Consider the following 26,066-nt stretch of genomic DNA (forward strand, 5'->3'; position numbering starts at 1 on the left):
TCCCACCCTCCCACCCCCATGCAGTCTTATCAACGTAGCATCAGCCCGAGTTGATGGAACGCATCTTTCTCTGTTGCCACCTGCCCACCGCCCACCTCTTCTTCCCCATCTCCGAGGGGGGCAATCAGTGGGCCGGGGCCGACCCTACAGCAGATGAGAGGTCCAGGTGAGGGACAGGAGGTGCAGGGTGCAGATGAAGCCTCTGCAGTACAGCTGGAGCGAGCAGGAAGAGGTCCACATGGGCCAAAGCCTATCCAGCACGAAGCCCGCCACCTGCCGAGAAGACACAGGACGTCAGCACAGAGTCAGAGAAACACACAGACACACTGCCGAGGAGTGCAAAGTCAGAGTCACACAGTCACAGAGGCACACAGACGCACTGTCACAGAGTGTAAAGTCAGAGTCACACAGTCACAGAGGCACACAGACGCACTGTCACACAGTCATAGAGACACACAGACACTCTGTCACACAGTGTAAAGTCAGAGTAACACAGTCACAGAGGCACACAGACACACTGTCACAGAGTGCAAAGTGCGTGCAGCATAGGTTTACTAGGTTAATTCCTGGAATGGCGGGACTGTCATATGTTGAAAGACTGGAGCGACTAGGCTTGTACACACTGGAATTTAGAAGGATGAGAGGAGATCTTATCGAAACGTGTAAGATTATTAAGGGGTTGGACACGTTAGAGGCGGGAAACATGTTCCCAATGTTGGGGGAATCCAGAACCAGGGGCCACACAGTTTAAGAATAAGGGGTAGGCCATTTAGAACTGAGATGAGGAAAAACTTTTTCAGTCAGAGGGTTGTGAATCTGTGGAATTCTCTGCCTCAGAAGGCAGTGGAGGCCAATTCTCTGAATGCATTCAAGAGAGAGCTAGATAGAGCTCTTAAGGATAGCGGAGTCAGGGGGTATGGGGGAGAAGGCAGGAACGGGGTGCTGATTGAGAATGATCAGCCATGATCACATTGGATGGCGGTGCTGTCTCGAAGGGCCGAATGGCCTCCTCCTGCACCTATTGTCTATTGTCTATTGTCTGCCGTGGAGTGCAAAGTCAGAGTCACACAGTCACAGAGACACACAGACATACTGTCACAGAGTGTAAAGTCAGAGTCACAGACAATAGACAGTAGACAACAGGAGCAGGAGTAGGCAATTCGGCCCTTCGAGCCAGCACCACCATTCAAGTAGTATAAGAAAATAACTGCAGTTCCTGGTACAAATCAAAGGTATTTAAATGCCGACCCACCGCTTCGCTCAACACCTGCACTCGGTCCGCATTGACCAAACTGATCTCCCGGTGGCCGAGCCCAGTCTGACCTTTCTGTCATGGGCCTCTTCCAGTGCCATAGTGAGGCCCACCGGAAATTGGAGGAACAGCACCTCATATTTCGCCTGGGCAGCTTGCAGCCCAGTGGTATGAACATCGACTTCTCCAACTTTAGATAGTTCCTGTCCCTCTCTTCCCCTCCTCCTTCCCAGATCTCCCTCTATCTTCCTGTCTCCACCTATATCCTTCCTTTGTCCCGCCCCCCTGACATCAGTCTGAAGAAGGGTCTCGACCCAAAACGTCACCCATTCTTTCTCTCCCGAGATGCTGCCTGACCTGCTGGAGTTACTCCAGCATTTTGTGAATAAGCACTGCCATTCAATGTGATCATGGCTGATCATTCTCAATCAGTACCCCATACCCCCTGACTCCGCTATCCTTAAGAGCTCTATCTAGCTCTCTCTTGGAAGCATCCAGAGAACTGGCCTCCACTGCCTTCCGAGGCAGTGAATTCCACAGATTCACAACTCCCTGACTGAAAAGGTTTTCATATGAAAATAACTGCAGATGCTGGTACAAATCGAAGCAATTTATTCACAAAATGCTGGAGTAACTCAGCAGGTCAGGCAGCATCTCAGGAGAGAAGGAATGGGTGACATTTCGGGTCTGAAGGAGGGTCTCCAAATTTGAGGAAGGATGTTCTTGCTATGGAGGGCGTGCAGCGTAGGTTCACTAGATTAATTCCCGGAATGGCGGGACTGTCGTATGTTGAAAGGCTGGAGCGATTGGGCTTGTATACACTGGAATTTAGAAGGATGAGGGGGGATCTTATTGAAACATATAAGATAATTAGGGGATTGGACACATTAGAGGCAGATAACATGTTCCCAATGTTGGGGGAGTCCAGAACAAGGGGCCACAGTTTGAGAATAAGGGGTAGGCCATTTAGAACGGAGATGAGGAAGAACTTTTTCAGTCAGAGGGTGGTGAAGGTGTGGAATTCTCTGCCTCAGAAGGCAGTGGAGGCCAGTTCGTTGGATGCTTTCAAGAGAGAGCTGGATAGAGCTCTTAAGGATAGCGGAGTGAGGGGGTATGGGGAGAAGGCAGGAACGGGGTACTGATTGATAGTGATCAGCCATGATCGCATTGAATGGCGGTGCTGGCTCGAAGGGCTGAATGGCCTACTCCTGCACCTATTGTCTATTGTCTATTGTCTATTGTCTATTCCTTTTCTCCTGAGATGCTGCCTGACCTGCTAAGTTACTCCAGCATTTTGTGAAAACGTTTTTCCTCATCTCCGTTCTAAATGGTTTACCCCTTATTCTTAAACTGTGGCCCCTGGTTCTGGACTCCCCCAACGTTGGGAACATGTTTCCTGCCTCTAATGTGTCCAATCCCTTAATAAACTTAAATGTCTATATATCTAGAGATATAGAAACACAGAGACATACGGTCATAGAGTGTAAAGTCAGAGTCATAGAGACATAGTTATAGAGACATAGAATTATAGAGAAACATAGAAAACATAGAAAATATGTGCAGGAATAGACCATTCGGCCCTTCTAGCCTGCACCGCCATTCAATATGATCATGGCTGATCATCCAACTCAGTATCCTGTACTTGCCTTCTCTCCATACCCCCTGATCCCTTTAGCCACAAGGGCCACATCTAACTCCCTCTTAAATATAGCCAATGAACTGGCCTCAACTACCTTTTGTGGCAGAGAATTCCACAGATTCACCACTCTCTGTGTGAAAAAAAACGTTCTCATCTCGGTCCTAAAAGACTTCCCCCTTATCCTTAAACTGTGACCCCTTGTTCTGGACTTCCCCAACATCGGGAACAATCTTCCTGCATCCAGCCTGTCCAACCCCTTACGGATTTTGTGAGTTTCTATAAGATCCCCCCTCAATCTTCTAAATTCCAGCGAGTACAAGCTGAGTCATATCATATCATATCATATATATACAGCCGGAAACAGGCCTTTTTCGGCCCTCCAAGTCCGTGCCGCCCAGTGATCCCCGTACATTAACACTACCCTACACCCACTAGGGACAATTTTTACATTTACCCAGCCAATTAACCTACATACCTGTACGTCTTTGGAGTGTGGGAGGAAACCGAAGATCTCGGAGAAAACCCACGCAGGTCACGGGGAGAACGTACAAACTCCTTACAGTGCAGCACCCGTAGTCAGGATCGAACCTGAGTCTCCGGCGCTGCATTCGTTGTAGAGCAGCAACTCTCCCGCTGCGCTACCGTGCCGCCCAATCCAGTCTTTCTTCATATGAAAGTCCTGCCATCCCAGGAATCAATCTGGTGAACCTTCTCTGTACTCCCTCTATGGCAAGAATGTCTTTCCTCAGATTAGGAGACCAAAACTGTACGCAATACTCCAGGTGTGGTCTCACCAATGCCCTGTACAACTGCAGCAGACATAGTTATAGACTCATCGACAGAGAGATATAGGGAATTGAATGCAACATCTCTAAGTTTGCGGATGACACGAAGCTGGGTGGCAGTGTTAGCTGCGAGGAGGATGCTAGGAGGCTGCAGAGTGACTTGGATAGATTAGGCGAGTGGGCAAATGCATGGCAGATGCAATATAATGTGGATAAATGTGAGGTTATCCACTTTGGCGGCAAGAACAGGAAAGCAGAGTATTACCTGAATGGTGACCGATTGGGAGAAGGGGAGATGCAACGTGACCTGGGTGTCATGGTGCACCAGTCATTGAAAGCAAGCATGCAGGTGCAGCAGGCAGTGAAGAAAGCGAATGGTATGTTGGCATTCATAGCAAGAGGATTTGAGTTTAGGAGCAGGGAGGTTCTGCTGCAGTTGTACAGGGCTTTGGTGAGACCGCACCTGGAGTATTGTGTGCAGTTTTGGTCTCCTAACCTGAGGAAAGACGTTCTTGCCTTAGAGGGAGTACAGAGAAGGTTCACCAGATTGATCCCTGGGATGGCGGGACTTACATATGAGGAAAGACTAGATAGACTGGGCTTGTACTCGCTGGAATTTAGAAGACTGAGGGGGGATCTTATAGAAACATATAAAATTCTTAAGGGGTTGGAGAGGCTAGATGCGGGAAGATTGTTCCCGATGTTGGGGGAGTCCAGAACTAGGGGTCACAGCTTAAGGATAAGGGGGAAGTCTTTTAGGACCGAGATGAGAAAACATTTCTTCACACAGAGAGTGGTGAGTCTGTGGAATTCTCTGCCACAGAAGGTAGTTGAGGCCAGTTCATTGGCTATATTTAAGAGGGAGTTAGATGTGGCCCTTTTTGCTAAAGGGATCAGGGGGTATGGAGAGAAGGCAGGTACAGGTTACTGAGCTGAATGATCAGCCATGATCATATTGAATGGCGGTGCAGGCTCGAAGGGCCGAATGGCCTACTCCTGCACCTATTTTCTATGTTTCTATATTTCTATAGAGTTAAAGGGTCACCGTCACAGAGTTTAGTTTAGTTTAATTTATTGTCATGTGTACCGAGGAACAGTGAAAGAGTCGTAGAGACATAGAGTCATAGTCAGAGGGTCGTAGAATCATAGAGACATAGTTATCTATGAGTCAAGGCCAGAGAAATATAGAGTGAAAAAAAGACTCACAGTCGTAGAGTTTAGTTTGGTTTAGTTTATTGTCATGTGTACCGAGGAACAGTGAAAGAGACATGGAGACATGGAGTCAGAGAGACCTGGTCATAGTAATTGCTACTCCAGAGACATAGTTATCTGGTCAGAGAGTCATAGAGACATAGGTATAAAGTCATGTAATGTAAGAAAATAACTGCAGACGCTGGTACAAATCGAAGGTATTTATTCACAAAATGCTGGAGTAACTCAGCAGTTCAGGCAGCGTCTCGGGAGAGAAGGAATGGGTGACGTTTCGGGTCGAGACCCTTCTTCAGACTGATGTCAGGTGGGCGGGCCGAAGGAAGGATATAGGTGGAGACAGGAAGATAGAGGGAGATCTGGGAAGGGGGAGGGGAAGAGAGGGACAGAGGGACTATCTAAGGTTGGAGAAGTCGACGTTCATACCGCTGGGCTGCAAGCTGCCCAAGCGAAATATGAGGTGCTGTTCCTCCAATTACTGTCATGGGCCTCCTCCAGTGCCATAGTGAGGCCCACCGGAGATTGGAGGAACAGCACCTCATATTTCGCCTATCAATCCCGCACATCCTGATCATCCACAATCAGTGACCCCTGCCTGCCTTCTCGCCATATCCCTTGATTCCGCTAGCCCCTAGAGCTCCATCTAAGGAGACAAAGCCCTCGAAGGTCAGCTGGCAGCGATAGCCAAGGCCGGAGAGACCACTACCTTCTTCAGACTGATGTCAGGTGGGCGGGCCGAAGGAAGGATATAGGTGGAGACAGGAAGATAGAGGAAGAACTAGGAAGGGGGAGGGGAAGAGAGGGACAGAGGGACTATCTAAGGTTGGAGAAGTCGACGTTCATACCGCTGGGCTGCAAAACTGCCCAGGCGAAATGTGAGGTGCTGTTCCTCCAATTCGCGGTGGGCCTCACTGTGGCACTGGAGGAGGCACATGACAGAAAGGTCAGACTGGGAGTGGGAGGGGGAGTTGAAGTGCTCCCTATGTCTGGAGACATAGAGTCATAGTCAACGAGTTCGTGGGTGGCTGCATTCGCCTTAGTGCTATCTGTACGGAGTTTGTACGTTCTCCCCGTGACCTGCGTGGGTTTTCTCCGAGATCTACGGTTTCCTCCCGCACTCCAAAGACATATAGGTTTGTAGGTTAATTTAAATGGTAAATATAAAAAAATATGGTATATCATATCATATCATATCATATATATACAGCCGGAAACAGGCCTTTTCGGCCCACCAAGTCCGCGCCGCCCAGCGATCCCCGTACATTAACACTATCCTACACCCACTAGGGACAATTTTTACATTTACCCAGCCAATTAACCTACATACCTGTACGTCTTTGGAGTGTGGGAGGAAACCGAAGATCTCGGAGAAAACCCACGCAGGTCACGGGGAGAACGTACAAACTCCTTACAGTGCAGCACCCGTAGTCAGGATCGAACCTGTTTCCGGCGCTGCATTCGCTGTAAAGCAGCAACTCTACCGCTGCGCTACCGTGCCGCCCTAGGATAGTGTTAATGTGCAGGAATCGCTGGTCCTCGTTGTATCTCCAACCGAAACTGAACTGAAAGAGTCACGGAGATATAGTGTCCAAGAGGCATAGATACATGGAGATGACACCTCATTTATTGCATCCGCTGCTCTAGATGTCAACTTATTTACATCGGCGAGACCAAACGCAGGCTCGGCGATCGTTTCGCTCGACACCTTCGTTCAGTCCGCCTCAACCAAACTGATCTCCCGGTGGCTGAGCTCTTCAACTCCCCCTCCCACTCCCAGTCTGACCTTTCTGTCATGGGCCTCCTCCAGTGCCATAGTGAGGCCCACCGGAAATTGGAGGAACAGCACCTCATATTTCGCCTGGGCAGCTTGCAGCCCAGCGGTATGAACATTGACTTCTCCAACTTTAGATAGTTCCTCTGTCCCTCTCTTCCCCTCCCCCTTCCCAGTTCTCCCTCTATCTTCCTGTCACCACCTATATCCTTCCTTTGTCCCGCCTCCCTGACATCAGTCTGAAGTAGGGTCTCGACCCGAAACTTCACCCGTTCCTTCTCTCCTGAGATGCTGCCCGACCCGCTGAGTTACTCCAGCATTTTGTGGAATAAATACCTTTGATTAGTACCAGCATCTGCAGTTATTTTCTTGCTATACATGGAGATAGAGTCAATTAGGATGACCCTCTGTCAGACCAGTGACCTGATTTCCCTGGTCACGACCATCCTCTGTCTATCTGCTTGGTTTTGTTCAGGTTAAAGGCTTTGTCCCAACACAATGGGTGAAGGCTCTTTGCATTCCCCACCCCACCCTACTGGAGATCCTTCCTGGGGCAACGTGGAGACAGGTGAGGAGGGAGGAAGGGGGGTGGGGGAGAGGGGGCATCTTACCCTCAGGGAGAGGCAAGAAGGCATCCTGGTTCACACGCGTACCCTCCAACCAGCCGAAACGTCTCCTTCCATTGGCGTGAGGGCGGAGATGGACGGCAAGGGAAGGCAATGGGGCTGGAGGACTCGTAGAGGAGATGGGGACACCATGACCAAGCCGGTGACCTCACAGTCGATCTTCTCCGTTGCCGTGGCGACGTGGCAGGCCTGCTGTCTTTGCACGGTGGCGCAGCGGTAGATTCCACAGGTTCACAACTCTCTGACTGAAAAAGTTTTTCCTCATCTCCATTTTAAATGGCCTAGCCCCTTATTCTTAAACTGTGGCCCCTGGTTCTGGACTCCCCCAACATTGGGAACATGTTTCTTGCCTCTAACGTGTCCAACCCCTTAATAATCTTATATGTTTCCATAAGATCTCCTCTCACCCAGTGTGTACAAGCCGAGCCGCTCCAGTCTTTCAACATACGACAGTCCCGCCATTCCGGGAATTAACCTGGTAGACCTACGCCCTCAATAGCAAGAATATCCTTCCTCAAATTGGGAGACCGAAACTGCACACAGTACTCCAGGTGCGGTCTCACCATGGCCCGGTACAACTGCAGAAGGACCTCTTTGCTCCTATACTCAACCCCTCTTGTTGTGAAGGCCAACATTCCATTGGCTTTCTTCACTGCCTGCTGTACCTGCATGCTTCCTTTCAGTGACTGATGCACTGGGACACCCAGATCTCGTTGTACGTCCCCTTTTCCTAACTTGATAATGCTGCCTGTCTCACTGAGTTACTCCAGCATTTTGTGTCTATTTTTGGTGTAAACCAGCATCTGCCGTTTCTTCCTACACAGGGTTTATTTTTCCGCATGAAATATAAGGTTAGACATCTTTGACACGGCTTTAGTCGTGACTGTAACAGACGCTTCCACACTAATGATCCATTTGCTCTTTGCTTGGATTCCTTGATAATAGGGCTTCAATACTTAACCACCCCATTTGTCAATCTAAAGCATCTTTCCTTTGAGGCATCTCGCCTTGAAAAGCTGCAATAATATCAGCTGTCTTCCAACGCTCTTAACAACCTCCCCTGTGCTGACATCATGTGTCATGTTGACCTGGCAATCTTCCACCCACGTTTGATGGCCATCCCTTAAACAGTTTCCCAGCCTGTTGTTCCTGGTCTCATTGCCTGGCGATCGTGCACCGAGAATACCATTGTGTGATAATCCTTCTGTGAAATCGGGGGTGGGTTGGGCGGCACGGTGGCGCAGCGGTAGAGTTGCTGCCTCACAGCGAATGCAGCGCCGGAGACTCAGGTTCGATCCTGACCACGGGCGCCGTCTGTACGGAGTTTGTACGTGTCTCCCCGTGACCTGCGTGGGTTTTCTCCGAGATCGTCGGTTTCCTCCCACACTCCAAAGACGTACAGGTATGTGGGTTAATTGACTGGGTAGAATGTAAAAAAACTGTCCGTAGTTTGTGTAGGATAGTGTTAATGTGCGGGGATCGCTGGGCGGCGCGGACCCGGTGGGCCGAAGGGCCTGTTTCCGCGCTGTACCTCTAAATCTAAATCCACAAACAGACGCACAGGTTTGTAGGTTAATTGGTGTTACTAAGTTAATAGCTGTCCATGTTGTCCATTCAAGATTTTCAAGATTCATACGGTTGGGTTTAGTGTAATTTAGAGACACAGCGCGGGTCCAGGCCATTCAGCTCACTGAGTCCACACCGACCAGCGATCCCCACACAATAGCACTATTTCTACACATAATTTACAAATTTTGGAGTGTCGTGGGAAACCGGGGCACCCGGAGAAAACCCACACGGTGACAGGGAGAACAATAGGCGCAGGAGGAGGCCATTCGGCCCTTCGAGCCAGCACCGCCATTCATTGTGATCGTGGCTGATCGTCCACAATCAGCAACCCGTGCCTGCCTTCTCCCCATATCCCTTGATTCCACTGGCCCCTAGAGCTCTATCTAACTCTCTCTTAAATCCATCCAGTGATTTGGCCTCCACTGCCCTCTGCGGCAGAGAATCCCACAAATTCACAACTCTGGGTGAAAAGGTTAATTCTCCTATTCAAGCTCTTCCTATTCACATACAAAGCTCCAGTACAGTGAGGATCGAACCCGGGTCTCTGGCGCTGTGGCATGTAAAGTCGTCCCTCCAACCCCCCCCCACCCCACCCCCCCCTCCTTCCCCCACCTCCCCTCAGTCCTTCCCTTCCTACCACCCTCTAGTAAAGAACACGCATCACTGAAGCTTCACGTCAGTTTCTGGCGGCTACAGTGTGCGTTCAGCGGTGAAATCTACTCTGGCAGCCGAGAATCTTGTTCAAAACAGAAAGTAGACAATAGTCAATAGACAATAGGTGCAGGAGGAGGCCATTCGGCCCTTCGAGCCAGTACCGCCATTCATTGTGATCGTGGCTGATCGTCCACAATCAGCAACCCGTGCCTGCCTTCTCCCCATATCCCTTGATTCCACTGGCCCCTAGAGCTCTATCTAACTCTCTCTTAAATCAATCCAGTGATTTGGCCTCCACTGCCCTCTGCGTCAGAGAATCCCTCAAATTCACAACTCTCTGGGTGAAAAGGTTCCTTCTCCTATTCAAGCTCCTCCTGTTCACATACAAAGCCCTAAACGGGCTGCCCCCTGCCCTGCCCCCCCCCCCCCAAAATCTTCTAACCCACCACTCAATCTCCAGGTCCCTCAGGTCGGCCGACTTGGGGCTACTGACTATCCCGCGGTCTAGGCTTAAGCTCAGGGGTGACCGCGCTTTTGCGGTTGCAGCTCCTAGACTGTGGAACAGCATCCCTCTCCCCATCAGAACTGCCCCCTCCATCGACTCCTTTAAGTCCAGTCTCAAAACCTATTTCTACTCCCTAGCGTTTGAGGCCCTCTGAGGGGGCGCTGTGAACTGTTTATGTATGTGCTGTTATGTTTGTGTGCCATTGTATGTTCGTTTCTTAGTACCTGAACTGATGTACAGCACTTTGGTCAAATGTGCTATACAAATAAAATTGACTTGACTTGACTTGACTTCTCACCTCAGTTTTAAATGGCCTCCCCTTTATTCTACGACTGTGGTTCTGAACTCGCCGAACATTTTCTCTGCATCTAGCTTGTATAGTTATGTATACTGAAGTGTGTGCACAAATGAATTTCACTGTACCTCAGTACAAGCGACAAATAAAGTCCCATTGAACCATTGAGTGCAACGTATTTCTGTACATGTTCACTCGGCTACAGGACTGATCGCAAAGACACTGTCAGGAGGAGAAATCGGAGGCATGCCCGAGTTGAAGCAATTCTTTGGGGTGGTCTTCTTCTCCATGTAGGTGCCAGGGAGGAAACTAGCGAGACGAGTGGGCTTGCTGCAGATGGGAATGTTCGACTGAGACATTCCCGAGACTCGGGATTCTGAGTTCTCCCCATCAATCTCTGATCCCCTCGTTGCCGAAACATTGGGATCACCAAGTTTGCCTGTTGGCGTTGGACACACAGCGAGCGTTTCTGCACAGTACTGGCCCAATCTCCAATCGGCCAAAATTCAAAGGCAACGGATTTTCTTCCCGAACGTCTCGATGGTGTTAAACCTCCTCGCTGCCCCAGAGAGAGAGAGAGAGAGAGAGAGAGAGAGAGGGGGAGAGAGTTTTATTTCCTGGAGGGCAGTGGAGAAGGGGTTCGAGCATCCAGGCCCACGTGTGCCTCGATCCGCTGGCCGGCTGGGGCTACGGTTCCCAGTCAGTGCCGCGGTGCTTGGCTTCGATGGCCACCACGATCACCAGGATGGTGCACAGGACCATGGCGGAGACGCCCACGGCCAGGCTGATGAAGGAGTAGTTCCGGGCCTGACGGGAGGCGATCTGGGCCGAGAGGTGGTCTCCCTGCGATGCCGCCTGACGAGTCTGCAGAGGTGACAAGATCAGCATCACAGGCCGCATGTTCACATGGGAGTTGCTATTTTGTATACTAGCCATTTAATTATGTTATTGACGTACGAACACATTAAGAAGTCGTTTACCGGTTACATTGCTATTGAGGGCGTGCAATGCCGGAGCAACTCAGAGGGTCAGGCAGCATCTCGTGATGCTGGGTGTCCCAACGAGATCTGGGTGTCCTAGTGCATCAGTCACTGAAAGGAAGCATGCAGGTACAGCAGGCAGTGAAGAAAGCCAATGGAATGTCGGCCTTCATAACAAGAGGAGTTGAGTATAGGAGCAAAGAGGTCCTTCTGCAGTTGTACAGGGCCCTAGTGAGACCACACCTGGAGTACTGTGTGCAGTTTTGGTCTCCAAATTTGAGGAAGGATATTCTTGCTATTGAGGGCGTGCAGCGTAGGTTTACCAGGTTAATTCACGGAATGGCGGGACTGTCGTATGTTGAAAGCCTGGAGCGACTAGGCTTGTACACACTGGAATTTAGAAGGATGAGAGGAGATCTTATCGAAACGTATACGATTATTAAGGGGTTGGACACGTTAGAGGCCGGAAACATGTTCCCAATGTTGGGGGAGTCCAGAACAAGGGGCCACAGTTTGAGAATAAGGGGTAGGCCATTTAGAACTGAGATGAGGAAAAACCTTTTTCAGTCAGAGAGTTGTGAATCTGTGGAATTCTCTGCCTCAGAAGGCAGTGGAGGCCAATTCTCTGAATACATTCAAGAGAGAGCTAGATAGAGCTCTTAAGGATAGCGGAGTCAAGGGGTATGGGGAGAAAGACTGGATAGACTCGGCTTGTACTCGCTGGAATTTAGAAGATTGAGGGGGGATCTTATAGAAACTTACAAAATTCTTAAGGGGTTGGACAGGCTAGATGCAGGAAGATTGTTCCCGATGTTGGGGAAGTCCAGAACAAGGGGTCACAGTTTAAGGATAAAGGGGATATCTTTTAGGGCCGAGATGAGAACGTTTTTTTTCACACAGAGAGTGGTGAATCTGTGGAATTCTCTGCCACAGAAGGTAGTTGAGGCCAGTACATTGGCTATATTTAAGAGGGAGTTAGATGTGGCCCTTGTGGCTAAAGGGATCAGGGGGTATGGAGAGAAGGCAGGTACAGGATACTGAGTTGGATGATCAGCCATGACCATATTGAATGGCGGTGCAGGCTCGAAGGGCCGAATGGCCTACTCCTGCACCTATTTTCTATGTTTCTAAGGGTGGCGGAATGTGAAGAGATGTGAGCATTAAGATAAGGATAAATTACTGAATGGGATTTAATGGTGGAGGAACAGACGGGAGACGGCAAGGAAATGAATGACTGAAGAAAGGAGTGTGGGTATGAGATAAGGTCAAGAAGATAAGGTTTGGAAGAACCCTATAAAAATAGACTGCCCAGTGTACTAAGTGGGCAGTCAGGCGGTCGATGTCCTGGTTGTTCCAGCAAATAAAGGCTTTTAACTTCTCGAAGAATTCTCCGTGTCGCCTGTCCTCATTTCGAGGCTCAGGGAACCACAACATTCACACGCTATAGGAGCAGAATTAGGCCATTCGTTCGGCCCATCGAGTCCACTCCGCCATTGAATTCCCATGGCTGATCTCAGCCTCCTAATCCCATTCTCCCACCTTCTCCCCATAACCCTTGACGCTCATTCTAACCAAGAGTTTGTCCATCTCCGCCTTAAAAATACCCACTGACCTGGCCTCCACAGCCCCCTGTGGCAGTGAGGTCCACATATTAACTACCCTCTGACTGAAGAAGTTCCACCTCACCTCCTTTCCAAAAGTGCGCCCTTTAATTCTGAGGCTGTGACCTCTGGTCCTAGATTCTCCCACCAAAGCGTACGAAGGAACTGCAGATGCTGGCTTACATGATCTTTTCTTGGATAGAGTGGATGTGGAGAGGATGTTGGAAAGATAGATCAGCGATGATAGAATGGCGGAGTGGACTTGATGGGCTGAATGGCCTAATTCTGCTCCTATCACTTGTGAACTTATGGTATCTCCCTCAGTCACGTCACTCACCACGGATCAATGTAACCATCGGTCCTGCCAGGGAAGAGGGGGACTAGAGATATGGAAGGGTAAGGTGTGAAAACGACAGACCAAAGTAGACACTGTTCAAGGAAATGTAGAATGGTTCATTGTGTAGGAATTGTGGTTCCTTGTCCAGGTGTCAACTTCTCTACATCGGCGAGACCAAGCACAGGCTCGGCGATCGTTTCGCTCAACACCTCCGCTCAGTCCGTCTCATCCTACCTGATCTCCCGGTGGCTCAGCACTTCAACTCCCCCTCCCATTCCCAATCTGACCTTTCTGTCCTGGGCCTCCTCCATTGTCAGAGTGAGGCCCAGTGCACATTGGAGGAACAGCACCTCATATTTCGCTTGGGTAGTTTACACCCCAGCGGTATGAACATTGACTTCTCTAACTTCAGATAGCCCTTGCTTTCCCTCTCTCTCCACCCCTCCCCCCTTCCCAGTTCTCCCACCAGTCTTCCTGTCACTTATTGCATTCTATCTTTGTCCCGCCCCCTCCCCTGACATCAGTCTCGACCTGAAACGTCACCCATTCCTTCTCTCCTGAGATGCTGCCTGACCCGCTGAGTTACTCCAGCATTTTGTGTCTACCTTAGAATGGTTCATTGTTGTCTGAGGGGCGTGAGAGGCGTATAATCTGTAAAATTAATCAGGAGGACAATAGACAATAGACAATAGACAATAGACAGTAGACAGTAGACAATAGACAATAGACAATAGACAATAGACAATAGACAGTAGACAATAGACAATAGACAATAGACAATAGAAAATAGGTGCAGGAGTAGGCCATTCGGCCCTTCGAGCCAGCACCACCATTCAATGTGATCATGGCTGATCATTCTCAATCAGTACCCCGTTCCTGCCTTCTCCCCATACCCCCTGACTCCGCTATCCTTAAGAGCTCTATCTAGCTCTCTCTTGAATGCATTCAGAGAATTGGCCTCCACTGCCTTCTGAGGCAGAGAATTCCACAGATTCACAACTCTCTGACTGAAAAAGTTTCTCCTCATCTCCGTTCTAAATGGCCTACCCCATATTCTTAAACTGTGGCCCCTGGTTCTGGACTCCCCCAACATTGGGAACATGTTTCCTGCCTCTAACGTGTCCAACCCCTCAATAATTTTATACGTTTCGAACAGGACAGTGAAACTAGTTGGAGAACCATGGTGGGGACGGGGGAGAGAGGGAAAGCAAGGGTTACTTGAAGTTAGAGAAATCAATATTCATCCCACTGTGTTGTGAACTGCCCAGGCAAAATATGAGGTGCTGTTCCTCCATTTTGTGTTTGGCCTCACTGTAACAGGGAGAAGGCCCACGACAGATACATACACCTGTATATGTAGCCAGCTGGACTATTTCTGAAAGAATTGTGAAAATTGGTCCGAAGAAGGGTCTCGACCCGAAACATCACCTATTTATTTTTCCAGAGATGCTGCCGACCCCCTGAGTTACTCCAGCTTTCTGTGTCCATCTTCAGCTTAAACCAGCACCTGCAGTTCCTTCCTACATATTTCATCTCGCACATAGTTCTCACTATTTATAGACACAATGTGTTGGAGTAACTCAGCGGGCCAGGCAGCATCTCTGGAGAGGAGATCTTATCGAAACGTATAAGATTATTAAGGGGTTGGACACGTTGGAGGCAGGAAACATGTTCCCAATGTTGGAGGAGTCCAGAACAAGGGGCCACCGTTTAAGAATAAGGGGTAGGCCATCTAGAACTGAGATGAGGAAAAACTTTTTCAGTCAGAGAGTTGTGAATCTGTGGAATTCTCTGCCTCAGAAGGCAGTGGAGACCAATTCTCTGAATGCATTCAAGAGAGAGCTGGATAGAGCTCTTAAGGATAGCGGAGTCAGTGGGTATGGGGAGAAGGCAGAAACGGGGTATTGATTGAGAATGATCAGCCATGATCGCATTGAATGGCGGTGCTGGCTCGAGGGGCCGAATGGCCTCCTCCTGCACCTATTGTCTGCTGCCTATTGTCTATAAAAAGGATGGGTGTCATTCCGGGTTGGGACCTTTCTTCAGATTGCAGAGGATTCTGAAGAAGGGTCCTGACCTGAAACATCGCCCATCCCTTTTGTCCAGAGATGCTGCCTGACCCGCTGTGTTATTCCAGCACTTTTGTGTCCATCTTTGGTATAAACCAGCATCCGCAGCTCTCCGTTTCTCCGTCTTATCAGTGTTTATCCCGTTGAATCTGCATTGATTAGTGTTTGAGCTTGATCTGCCAAGTGAAGCAAGTATTGGTGACAAGGGTCAATCACTTCTCATTAGCCTTCCGCTCATTTACGACTATAAATAGAAACTCTGAGCCAGTTCCTTGAAATCCCCTGTGACCTACTTGGGTGAGCAGTAGATATAATCACAGCTCAATATTTCTCACCAGGTTTGTCAACAGACAGGAAACACTGGAATTTAGAAGGATGTATACACTGGAATTTAGAAGGATGTATACACTGGAATTTAGAAGGACGAGAGATCGAAACGTATAAGATTATTAAGGGGTTGGACACCTTAGAGGCAGGGAACATGTTCCCAATGTTGGGGGAGTCCAGAACAAGGGGCCACAGTTTAAGAATAAGGGGTAGGCCATTTAGAACTGAGATGAGGAAAAACCTTTTTCAGTCAGAGAGTGGTGAATCTGTGGAATTCTCTACCTCAGAAGGCAGTGGAGGCCAATTCTCTGAATGCATTCAGGAGAGAGCTAGATAGAGCTCTTAAGGATAGCGGAGTCAGGGGGTAAGGGGAGAAGGCAGGAACGGGGTACTGATTGAGAATGATCAGCCATGATCACATTAAATGGCGGTGCTGGCTTGAAGGGCCGAATGGCCTCCTCCTGCACCTATTGTCTATTGTCTATTGAAACGCCATGGGTGTTGTATCTCCCTTGCACTGACTGCTCTTGCAACAAACCGTGCTGCTCTGCATTACAGTAGTTTAGTTTAGTTTTGAGATACAGTGCGGAAACAGGCCCTTCGGCCCACAATGTTACGTGCCAGACATGGCTACATGTTGGCGTAGCAGTAGAGTTGCTGCCTTGCAGCGCCGGAGACCTTGGTCTGATCCTGGCTATGGGTGCTGTCTGTACGGAGTTTGTACATTCTCCCTGTGACCTGTGTGCTCCGGTTTACTCCCACTCTCCAAAGACGTACAGGTTTGCCGGTTAATTGGCTTGGTAAAATTGTAAATTGTTCCTCGTGTGTGCAAGATAGTGTTAGTGTGCGGGGATTGCTGGTCGGCGTGGACTCGGTTAGCTGAAGGGCCTGTTTCCATGCTATATCTCTAAACTAAACCTGCACATTATGTACTGTTGCGCCACTGTGTCACCCAGCGTTACAGTGTTAGAGCATCACAACTGCAGAGAAAGTGCTGATAAAAAAAATGTGCAGGGGTCACAATGAGGTAGGTCGGAAGATTGAGAGCACACGCTAGCTTATGGGAGGACCGTTCAGTAGTCTGATAACAGCAGGGGAAGAAACTGTTCTTGAGTCTGATGGTGCGTGCTTTCTAGCTTTTGTATCCTCTGCCTGATAGACAATAGACAATAGACAATAGGTGCAGGAGGAGGCCATTCGGCCCTTTGATATGATCATGGCTGATCATTCTCAATCAGTGCCCCGTTCCTGCCTTCTCCCCATACCCCCTGACTCCGCTATCCTTAAGAGCTCTATCCAGCTCTCTCTTGAATGCATTCAGAGAATTGGCCTCCACTGCCTTCTGAGACAGAGAATTCAACAGATTCACCACTCTGACTGAAAACGTTTCTCCTCATCTCCGTTCTAAATGGCCTACCCCTTATTCTTAAACTGTGGCCCCTGGCTCTGGACTCCCCCAACATTGGGAACATGTTTCCTGCCACTAACGTGTCCAACCCCTTAATAACCTTATATGTTTTGATAAGATCCCCTCTCATCCTTCCACACCTGGACCCGTTTTCTGCAAAGCGTCGGAGAAGGCCGGAGCAAAGATACTAGAGGAGCAAGATAGACCACCCGGCCCTAAAAACCGCAATGCCTAATGGCGCCATTTTAGTAGGCGGAAATTTGCAGAAACATTTTAAAAGAAAAATAACAACAATCTGTGAATTGATAGATGAGATATATTCTGCATTTTAAATGGTATCATCACACATACTGCTCCCCCACAACACTGATTACACTGCGAGAGGGATAACGGATTCCACAGATTCACAACTCTCTGACTGAAAAAGTTTTTCCTCATCTCTGTTCTAAATGGCCTCCCCCTTATTCTTAAACTGTGTGGCCCCTTGTTCTGGACTCCCCCAGTGGGAACAAACGCAGGAAGACTTTGATCGACAGCCTGTAATGCTGAAGATAGACACAAAGTGCTGGAGTAACTCAGCGGGACAGGCAGCATCTCTGGAGAGAAGGGATGGGTGACGTTTCAGTTCCACACCCTTCTGCAGACTGGGATTCGGGGGAGAGGGAAACAAGAGAGATGGAAGTTTAAGGTGTGAAAACGAAAGATCAAAGGGGACAACGGTCAAGGAGAATATAAAATAAGATGATGTCATAAGTGATAGGAGCAGAATTGGGTCATTCAGCCCATCAAATCTACTCCGCCATTCAATAATCTATCTTTCCTAACCCCATTCTCCTGCCTTCTCCCCATAACCCCTGACACCCGTACTAATCAAGAATCTATCTATTTCTGCCTTAAAAAATATCCATTGACTTGGTATCACAAAATGCTGGAGTAACTCAGCAGGTCATGCAGCATCTAGGAGAGAGGGAATGGGTGACATTTCGGGTCGAGACCCTTCATCAGACTTGGCCTCCATTGACTTGGCCTCCACAGCCTTCTGTGGCAAAGAATTCCACGGATTCACCACCCTCCTGCTAAAGAAATTCCTCCTCGTCTCCTTCCTAGACGGCGCGGTGGCGCAGCGGTAGAGTTGCTGCCTTACAGCGGATGCAGCGCCGGAGACGTACTGGTTTGTAGGTTAAAGTCTGAGAGTCTGAAGAAGGGTCTCGACCTGAAACGTCACCCATTCCTTCTCTCCCGAGATGCTGCCTGACCTGCTGAGTTACTCCAGCACTTTGTGAATAAATACCTCTGGTTTGTAGGTTAATTGGCTGGGCAAATGTATTTAAAAAAAATTGTCCCTAGTGAGTGTAGGATAGTGTTAATGTGCTGGGATCGCTGGGCGGCGCGGACCCGGTGGGCCGAAGGGCCTGTTTCTGCGCTGTATGTCCAAATCTAAATCTAAAAATCTAAAGGACCATCCTTTAATTCTGAAGCCACGATCTCTGCTCCTGCACTATCTCACCGGTGGAAACATCCTCTCCACATCCACTCTATCCAGGCCTTTACACTAGTCGGCAAGTTCCAAAGGAGGTTCCAGCTTATCCTTCTAAATTCCAGCTTTTACAGGCCCAGAGCCTGTAACATGTTAACCCACTCATTCAATAGACAATAGACAATAGGTGCAGGAGGAGGCCATTCAGCCCTTCGAGCAAGCACCGCCATTCAATGCGATCATGGCTGATCACTCTCAATCAGTACCCCGTTCCTGCCTTCTCCCCATACCCCCTCACTCCGCTATCCTTAAGAGCTCTATCCAGCTCTCTCTTGAAAGCATCCAACGAACTGGCCTCCACTGCCTTCTGAGGCAGAGAATTCCACACCTTCACCACTCTCTGACTGAAAAAGTTCTTCCTCATCTCCGTTCTAAATGGCCTACCCCTTATTCTTAAACTGTGGCCCCTTGTTCTGGACTCCCCCAACATTGGGAACATGTTTCCTGCCTCTAATGTGTCCAATCCCCTAATTATCTTATATGTTTCAATAAGATCCCCCCTCATCCTTCTAAATTCCAGTGTATACAGTGTATACAAGCCCAATCGCTCCAGCCTTTCAACATACGACAGTCCCGCCATTCCGGGGATCTTGGGATCATTCTCCTCTGAACCCTCCACAGAGCCAGCAGGCTTTGTTTACCTCCAGTGCCTTGATGATGGCGATGATCCCTGTAGGCCAGAAGCAGCAGATGGTAGTCAACACCGCGATTGGGAGGTAATCGTGAGGCCACCTCTCGGGCTCCGTGATTCGGAATGCCGACGGCCCATTCGGAGCGATCCCAGGATATCCCGGTAGGTAAGGCTGAGGAGGCTGGGATTGAAAGGGAACAGTTCCACGTCAAACACTTCCTCAGGATGGTTCGAAGGTATCACAAAATGCTGGAAACATAGAAACATAGAAAATAGGTGCAGGAGTAGGCCATTCGGCCCTTCGAGTCTGCACCGCCATTCAATATGTTCATGGCTGATCATCCAACTCAGTATCCCGTATCTGCCTTCTCTCCATACCCCCCTGATCCCTTTAGCCACAAGGGCCACATCTAACTCCCTCTTAAATATAGCCAATGAACTGGCCTCAACTACCTTCTGTGGCAGAGAATTCCACAGATTCACCACTCTCTGTGTGATAAAAAAACGTTCTCATCTCGGTCCTAAAAGACCTCCCCCTTATCCTTAAACTGTGACCCCTTGTTCTGGACTTCCCCAACATCGGGAACAATCTTCCCGCATCTAGCCTGTCCAACCCCTTAAGAATTTTGTACGTTTCTATAAGATCCCCCCTCAATCTTCTAAATTCCAGCGAGTACAAGCCGAGTCTATCCAGTCTTTCTTCATATGAAAGTCCTGCCATGCCAGGAATCAATCTGGTGAATCTGGGTAACTCAGCGGGTCAGGCAGCATCCAGGAGAGAGGGAATGGGTGACGTTTCGGGCCGAGACCCTTCTTCAGACTGATGGTTCCAAACCCTTGATCTATCCGTGATCGGACTTAAACTTGCACTAAACGTTATTCCCCTACAGGTTTGTAAGTTAATCGGCTTCGGTGAAGATTGCAAATTGCAACTTTAGATAGTTCATCTGTCCCTCTCTTCCTCTCCCCCTTCCCAGTTCTCCCACTGTCTTCCTGTCCCCACCTACATCCTTTCTTTGTCACGCCCCCCCCCGACATCAGTCTGAAGAAGGGTCTCGACCCGAAACGTCACCCATTCCTTCTCTCCTGAGATGCTGCCTGACCTGCTGAGTTACTCCAGCATTTTGTGATACCTTCGATTTGTACCAGCATCTGCAGTTATTTTCCTACGTAAATGGTCCCTGGTGTGTAGGATAGTACTAGTTGTCGGGGATCGCTGGTCGATGCGGACAGGGTGGGCCGAAGGGCCTGTTTCTGCGCTGTGTCAATGGATCAATTTCCCTCCTGGGATAAATAAAGTTCTATCGTATCTATCGTATCTCTAAACTAATCTTGGCTGATGGTTGATACAAAATGCTGGAGTAACTCAGCGGGTCAGGCAGCATTTTGGGAGAGAGGGAATGGGTGACGTTTCGGGTCGAGACCCTTCTTCAGACTTTGAAACGTCACCAATGTCACAAAAACTAAGGAGCTGATTGTGGACTTTAGAAGGGCTCAAAATCCGAGGACGTGCACGCCACTGGAGATAAATGGGATTACTGTGGATAGGGTGAGCAGCTTTAAATACCTGCGAGTCCACATCACAGAGGATCTGACATCATGGACAACACACATTGCCGCACTGGTGAGTAAGGCAAGGCAGTGCCTTTACCACCTCAGACAGCTGAGGAAATTCAGAGTCTCTCTGAGGATCCTTCAGTGCTTCTACTCTGGGGCTGTGGAAAGCATCTTGTCCGGGAACATCACAATCTGGTTTGGGAACAACTCTGCCCAGGACAGGAAGGCTCTGCGGAGAGTAGTGCGTTCGGCTGAACGCTCTATGGGAACTACACTCGCCCCCCCCTGCAGGACCTATACATCAGGAGGTGCAGATCCAGAGCCAGCAACATTATGGGGGACCCCTACCACCCCAGCAATGGACTGTTCCAGCTGCTACGGTCAGGCAAACGCCTCCGCTGTCACGCTGTGAAAACAGAGAGGATGACACGGAGTTTCTTCCCACAGGCCATCAGGACTGTTGACTCTCATATGACCAGGGACTAATTTAATTTACTGTATTCATTTATTTCTTGTGTTAAAAAAATAATTCTATTCTGTTTTGTAGTTTTAGCACAATCCGCTGGTGATGCCATTTTCATTTCACTGCACATCTTGTATATGTGTGTGACAAATAAACTTGACTTGACTTGACTTGGCATTCCTCCTCTCCTGAGATGCTGCCTGACCCGCTCAGTCACTCCAGCATTTTGTGTCAACCTTCGATTTAAACCCAGCATCTGCAATTTTATTCCCCCTAGTCCTAGATGATTATCTACAGCAAGCCCATCTCCCGGACTGGAAAACTGATGTCCTAGTGCATCAGTCATTGAAAGGAAGCATGCAGGTACAGCAGGCAGTGAAGAAAGCCAATGGAATGTTGGCCTTCATAACAAGAGGAGTTGAGTATAGGAGCAAAGAGGTCCTTCTACAGTTGTACAGGGCCCTAGTGAGACCACACCTGGAGTACTGTGTGCAGTTTTGGTCTCCAAATTTGAGGAAGGATATTCTTGCTATTGAGGGCGTGCAGCTAGGTTAATTCCCGGAATGGCGGGACTGTCGTATGTTGAAAGACTGGAGTGACTAGGCTTGTATACACTGGAATTTAAAAGGATGAGAGGGGATCTTATCGAAACATATAAGATTATTAAGGGGTTGGACACGTTAGAGGCAGGAAACATGTTGGGGGAGTCCTGAACCAGGGGCCACACAGTTTAAGAATAAGGGGTAGGGCATTTAGAACGGAGATGAGGAAAAAAATTTGAGTCAGAGAATTGTAAATCTGTGGAATTCTCTGCCTCAGAAGGCAGTGGAGGCCAATTCTCTGGATGCTTTCAAGAGAGAGTTAGATAGAGCTGGACTGAGCTAGATAGAGTTCTTAAGGGTAGTGGAGTCAGGGGGCATGGGGAGAAGGCAGGAACGGGGTACTGATTGAGAATGATCAGCCAAGATCACTTTGAAAGGCGGTGCTGGCTCGAAGGGCCGAATGGCCTCCTCCTGCACCTATTGTCTATTGTCTATTGTCTCCTGAGATGCTGCCTGACCTGCTGAGTTACTCCAGCCTTTTGCGACACCTTCGATTTGTTTTTGCGATACCCCCTATTGTTGTCTATTGTCTATGGTACTTACATTCCCGATGGGATAGATGGGGATGAGCGTGGTGTAGGGCTGGAATTGTACGGCGTAGCCCGGGGGAGGGGGTGGAGGCGGGGCGACGTAGCGGGCAGGGCCCGGCAGCAGGGTGCTATATCCCGGGGGTTCTCCATGGAACTGCGTCTCTTGAACGTAGCCCCCCACCCCGACAGGGAGAGGGGGCGGGCGCGTCTGCACTGTGTAGCCCAGGGGCAAGGCAGCGTGGCGCCCCTCAATCACTTGGCTGTACGGGGGTGGCGATAACGTCGGCCGGGATGCATTGGATTGACCTGAAACGTACAGAGAGAGAGGAACAGTTACAGACAATAGACAATAGGCGCAGGAGGAGGCCATTCGGCCCTTCGAGCCTGTACGCACCGCCATTCAATGTGATCATGGCTGATCATTCTCAATCAGTACCCCGTTCCTGCCTTCTCCCCATACCCCCAGACTCCGCTATCCTCAAGAGCTCTAACCAGCTCTCTCTTGAATGCATTCAGAGAACTGGCCGCCACAGCCTCTGAATAAAAGGACTGGCCTTCAGAATGGAGGGAAGGAGGAATTTTTATTGCCACCGACAGCGGTGGAGACCAAGTCAATAGACAACAGGTGCAGGGGTGAGGCCATTTGGCCCTTCGAGCCAGCACCACCATTCAATGTGATCACGGATGATCATTCTCAATCATTACCCCTTTCCTGCCTTCTCCCCATACCCCCTGACTCCGCTATCCTTAAGAGCTCTGTCAAGCTCTCTCTTGAATGCATTCAGAGAACTGGCCTCCACTGCCTTCTGAGGCAGAGAATTCCACAGATTCACAACTCTCTGAGTGAAAATGTTTTTCCTCATCTCCGTTCTAAATGGCCTACCCCTTATTCTTAAACTGTGGCCCCTTGTTCTGGACTCCCCCAACATTGGGAACATGTTTCCTGCCTCTAACGTGTCCAACCCCTTAATAAGTTTAGCTTTACCGCTCTGACCTCGACCCAAAACATCACCTATTCCTTTCCTTCTGAGATGCTGCCTGACCCACTGACACTATCTTACAATTATTCAATATTGGATAATTTTATGGCAGGGATAGATTGATTCTTTTAGGATGATTCCACTAATGGGAAATCTACGACTAGAGGTAACAGCCTCAGAATTAAAGGACATCCCTTCAGGAAGATGAGGAGGAATTTCTCTCGTTAGAGGGTGGTGAAACTGTGGAATTCTTTGCTACAGAAGGCTGTGGATATTTTTAAAGCAGAGATAGATCGTTGATTAGTATGGGGTTCAGGGGTTATGGGGAGAAGGCGGGAGAATGGGTAAAGGAGGGAGAGATAGATCAGCCATGACTGAATGACGGAGTAGACTTGAAGGTGCAGGTGCAGCAGGCAGTGAAGAAAGCTAATGGCATGTTGGCCTTTATGACAAGAGGAGTTGAGTATTGGAGCAAAGAGGTCCTTCTGCAGTTGTACAGGGCCCGAGTGAGACTGCACCTGGAGTACTGTGTGCAGTTTTGGTCTCCAAATTTGAGGAAGGACATTCTTGCTATTGAGGGCGTGCAGCGTAGGTTCACTAGGATAATTTTTGGAATGGCGGGACTGTCATATGTTGAAACACTGGAGCGAATGGGCTTGGATACACTGGAATTTAAAAGGATGAGAGGGGATCTTATTGAAACATATAAGATTATTAAGGGATTGGACACGCTAGAGGCAGGAAATATGTTCCCAATGTTGGGGAGACTAGAACCAGGGGCCACAGTTTAAGAATAAGGGGTAGGCCATTTAGAACAGAGATGAGGAAAAACCTTTTCACTCAGAGAGTTGTAAATCTGTGGAATTCTCTGCCTCAGAAGGCAGTGGAGGCCAATTCTCTGGATGCTTTCAAGAGAGAGTTAGATAGAGCTCTTAATGATAACGGAGTCAGGGGTTATGGGGAGAAGGCAGGAATGGGGTACTGATTGTGGATGATCAGCCATGATCACATTGAATGGCGGCGCTGGCTCGAAGGGCGAAATGGCCTCCTCCTGCACCTATTGTCTATTGTCAATTGAAGGGTCGAATGGCCTAATTCTGCTCCTATCCCATAACCTATGACTTATTGCTGTTTAATAACTCACACAAATTATGTTGCAGTATTAAATCGATTAATAATGTCTTGAAAATATTAATAATAATGATGGGGGGATACGTTACTATATTAATACGATTAATAACCTAATTCTAATAATTGAGACAAAAACTTTGTAATATCAATAGATTAATAATATAACGCATTCATTACCAGAATCAATATGATGCAATATTATTTATTAGTTATTGCCAAGTAATGCCAATAACATATATTAATGATAACACAATGTTGCAATATTAATCTGCTTAATGCCCTTTAAAAAATAGTAATATTAAAATTACAATACAGTATTGATCTTCGTAATGTTGCAATATTAATCTGCTTAATTCCCTTTAAATAATAGTAATATTAAAATTACAATACAGTATTGATCTTCGTAATGTTACAATATTAATCGGCTTAATTCCCTTTAAAAAATAGTAATATTAAAATTACAATACAGTATTGATCTTCGTAATATTGCAATATTAATATGTTTAATGCTATGTTACAATATTACGAAGATCAATACTGTATTATAATCTTAATACAACTCCATTGCATCAATACGATCGATGCTGCATCACCAGGTTACTACGATCAATATCATGTCGCAATATCACTACGATCAATACCATATTGCAATATTAAAAGGATCAATATTGTATTTGCAAAATTAATACCGCTAATATTACGTGGCAATATTATCACGATCAATACTGCATTGTGATATGCGATATAATAGAATCAATATTGATTTTCAATATATTTGGTTAAGATATTGCAATTTGATCACAATGATCTCGCCGCGATATTGATGCCGATACGGCGATTGCCATTATTAGTACCATGCCGCACGTTTGTTGCGATAAACATCCTTTTGCCTCGGAAATGATGCGCATTTCGTTTCAACTGTGTATACGCTGGGGAATGTACCCTTAAATGCTCGAACACAACTCTTAAAGACAACTGAGCCGCAATTACAATCCAGAATCTGAGCTGGCAGACGTCAAAGTCAAAAGGGAAAATAGGTTTACCTGATTTGTCCGAAGACATGGTCTCTGTGTTTAAGTTGGGGCAAAGAAAATGCTTCACATTTGATGGAATTAAAGGGGGGGGGGGGGGGGGGGGGGAGAATCTAAAGGGATAAAACGGATTGCCACAATCCTTCTTCCTGCTTTTGTGTCGCCTGTTCGGAAGGATTGTTCACAGCAGCCCTCTCAACGTTGAACACAGTCAAAGCTTGCTCGCTGCTGAGAGACGCTTAAAACACAATGGCCCGCCCTCTGCCGCAAGTGCCCATTTCTGACTGCCTCCTCGCCACTGCGCCCGCCTGCTTCGCTTCTTAAGCCTTTGGATGGACACACATAGATAGGCACTGGACTCAACTCAGCGGGTCAGGCTGCATCTCTGGAGAAAATGGATAGGTGACGTTTCGGGTCGGAAGGCATCTGAAGAAGGGCTCGAGTCCTTTTCTCCATAGATAGACAATAGAAAACAGGTGCAGGAGGAGGCCATTCGGCCCTTCGAGCCAGCGCCACCATTCAACGTGATCATGGCTGATCATTCTCAATCAGTACCCCGTTCCTGCCTTCTCCCCAT

At 48.3% G+C, this 26,066-nt stretch overlaps 1 protein-coding gene across 2 annotated transcripts; it reads right to left on the minus strand.

Annotated features, from left to right (window-relative positions):
* LOC144603107 (proline-rich transmembrane protein 1-like) lies at nt 1-25,754 on the minus strand. Of its 2 annotated transcripts, none has more exons than XM_078416250.1 (4): nt 25,502-25,754; nt 22,361-22,653; nt 19,206-19,376; nt 1-273 (listed from the first exon to the last, which is right to left on the minus strand). In XM_078416250.1, the coding sequence occupies exons 1-4, from the start codon at nt 25,518-25,520 to the stop codon at nt 145-147; spliced, it is 612 nt and encodes a 203-aa protein (XP_078272376.1). In that variant the 5' UTR covers nt 25,521-25,754; the 3' UTR covers nt 1-144. The 2 variants fall into 2 exon arrangements, with proteins under 2 accessions (XP_078272376.1, XP_078272375.1); XM_078416249.1 differs by lacking the exon at nt 1-273 and adding an exon at nt 9,976-11,169.
* Nucleotides 25,755-26,066: the final 312 nt, after the last annotated feature.

This window comes from Rhinoraja longicauda, chromosome 19 (assembly GCF_053455715.1).
Source record: "Rhinoraja longicauda isolate Sanriku21f chromosome 19, sRhiLon1.1, whole genome shotgun sequence".
Taxonomy (NCBI): Eukaryota; Metazoa; Chordata; class Chondrichthyes; order Rajiformes; family Arhynchobatidae; genus Rhinoraja; species Rhinoraja longicauda.

Excerpts from the sequence above, each read along its gene's own strand:
- LOC144603107 (XM_078416249.1), bottom strand. Across the intron at positions 19,377-22,360 it reads CCATCTATCCCATCGGGAAT|CCTCCTCAGCCTTACCTACC; the intron begins GTAAGTACCATA and ends TTTCAATCCCAG. Across the intron at positions 11,170-19,205 it reads CCATCATCAAGGCACTGGAG|ACTCGTCAGGCGGCATCGCA; the intron begins GTAAACAAAGCC and ends TCACCTCTGCAG.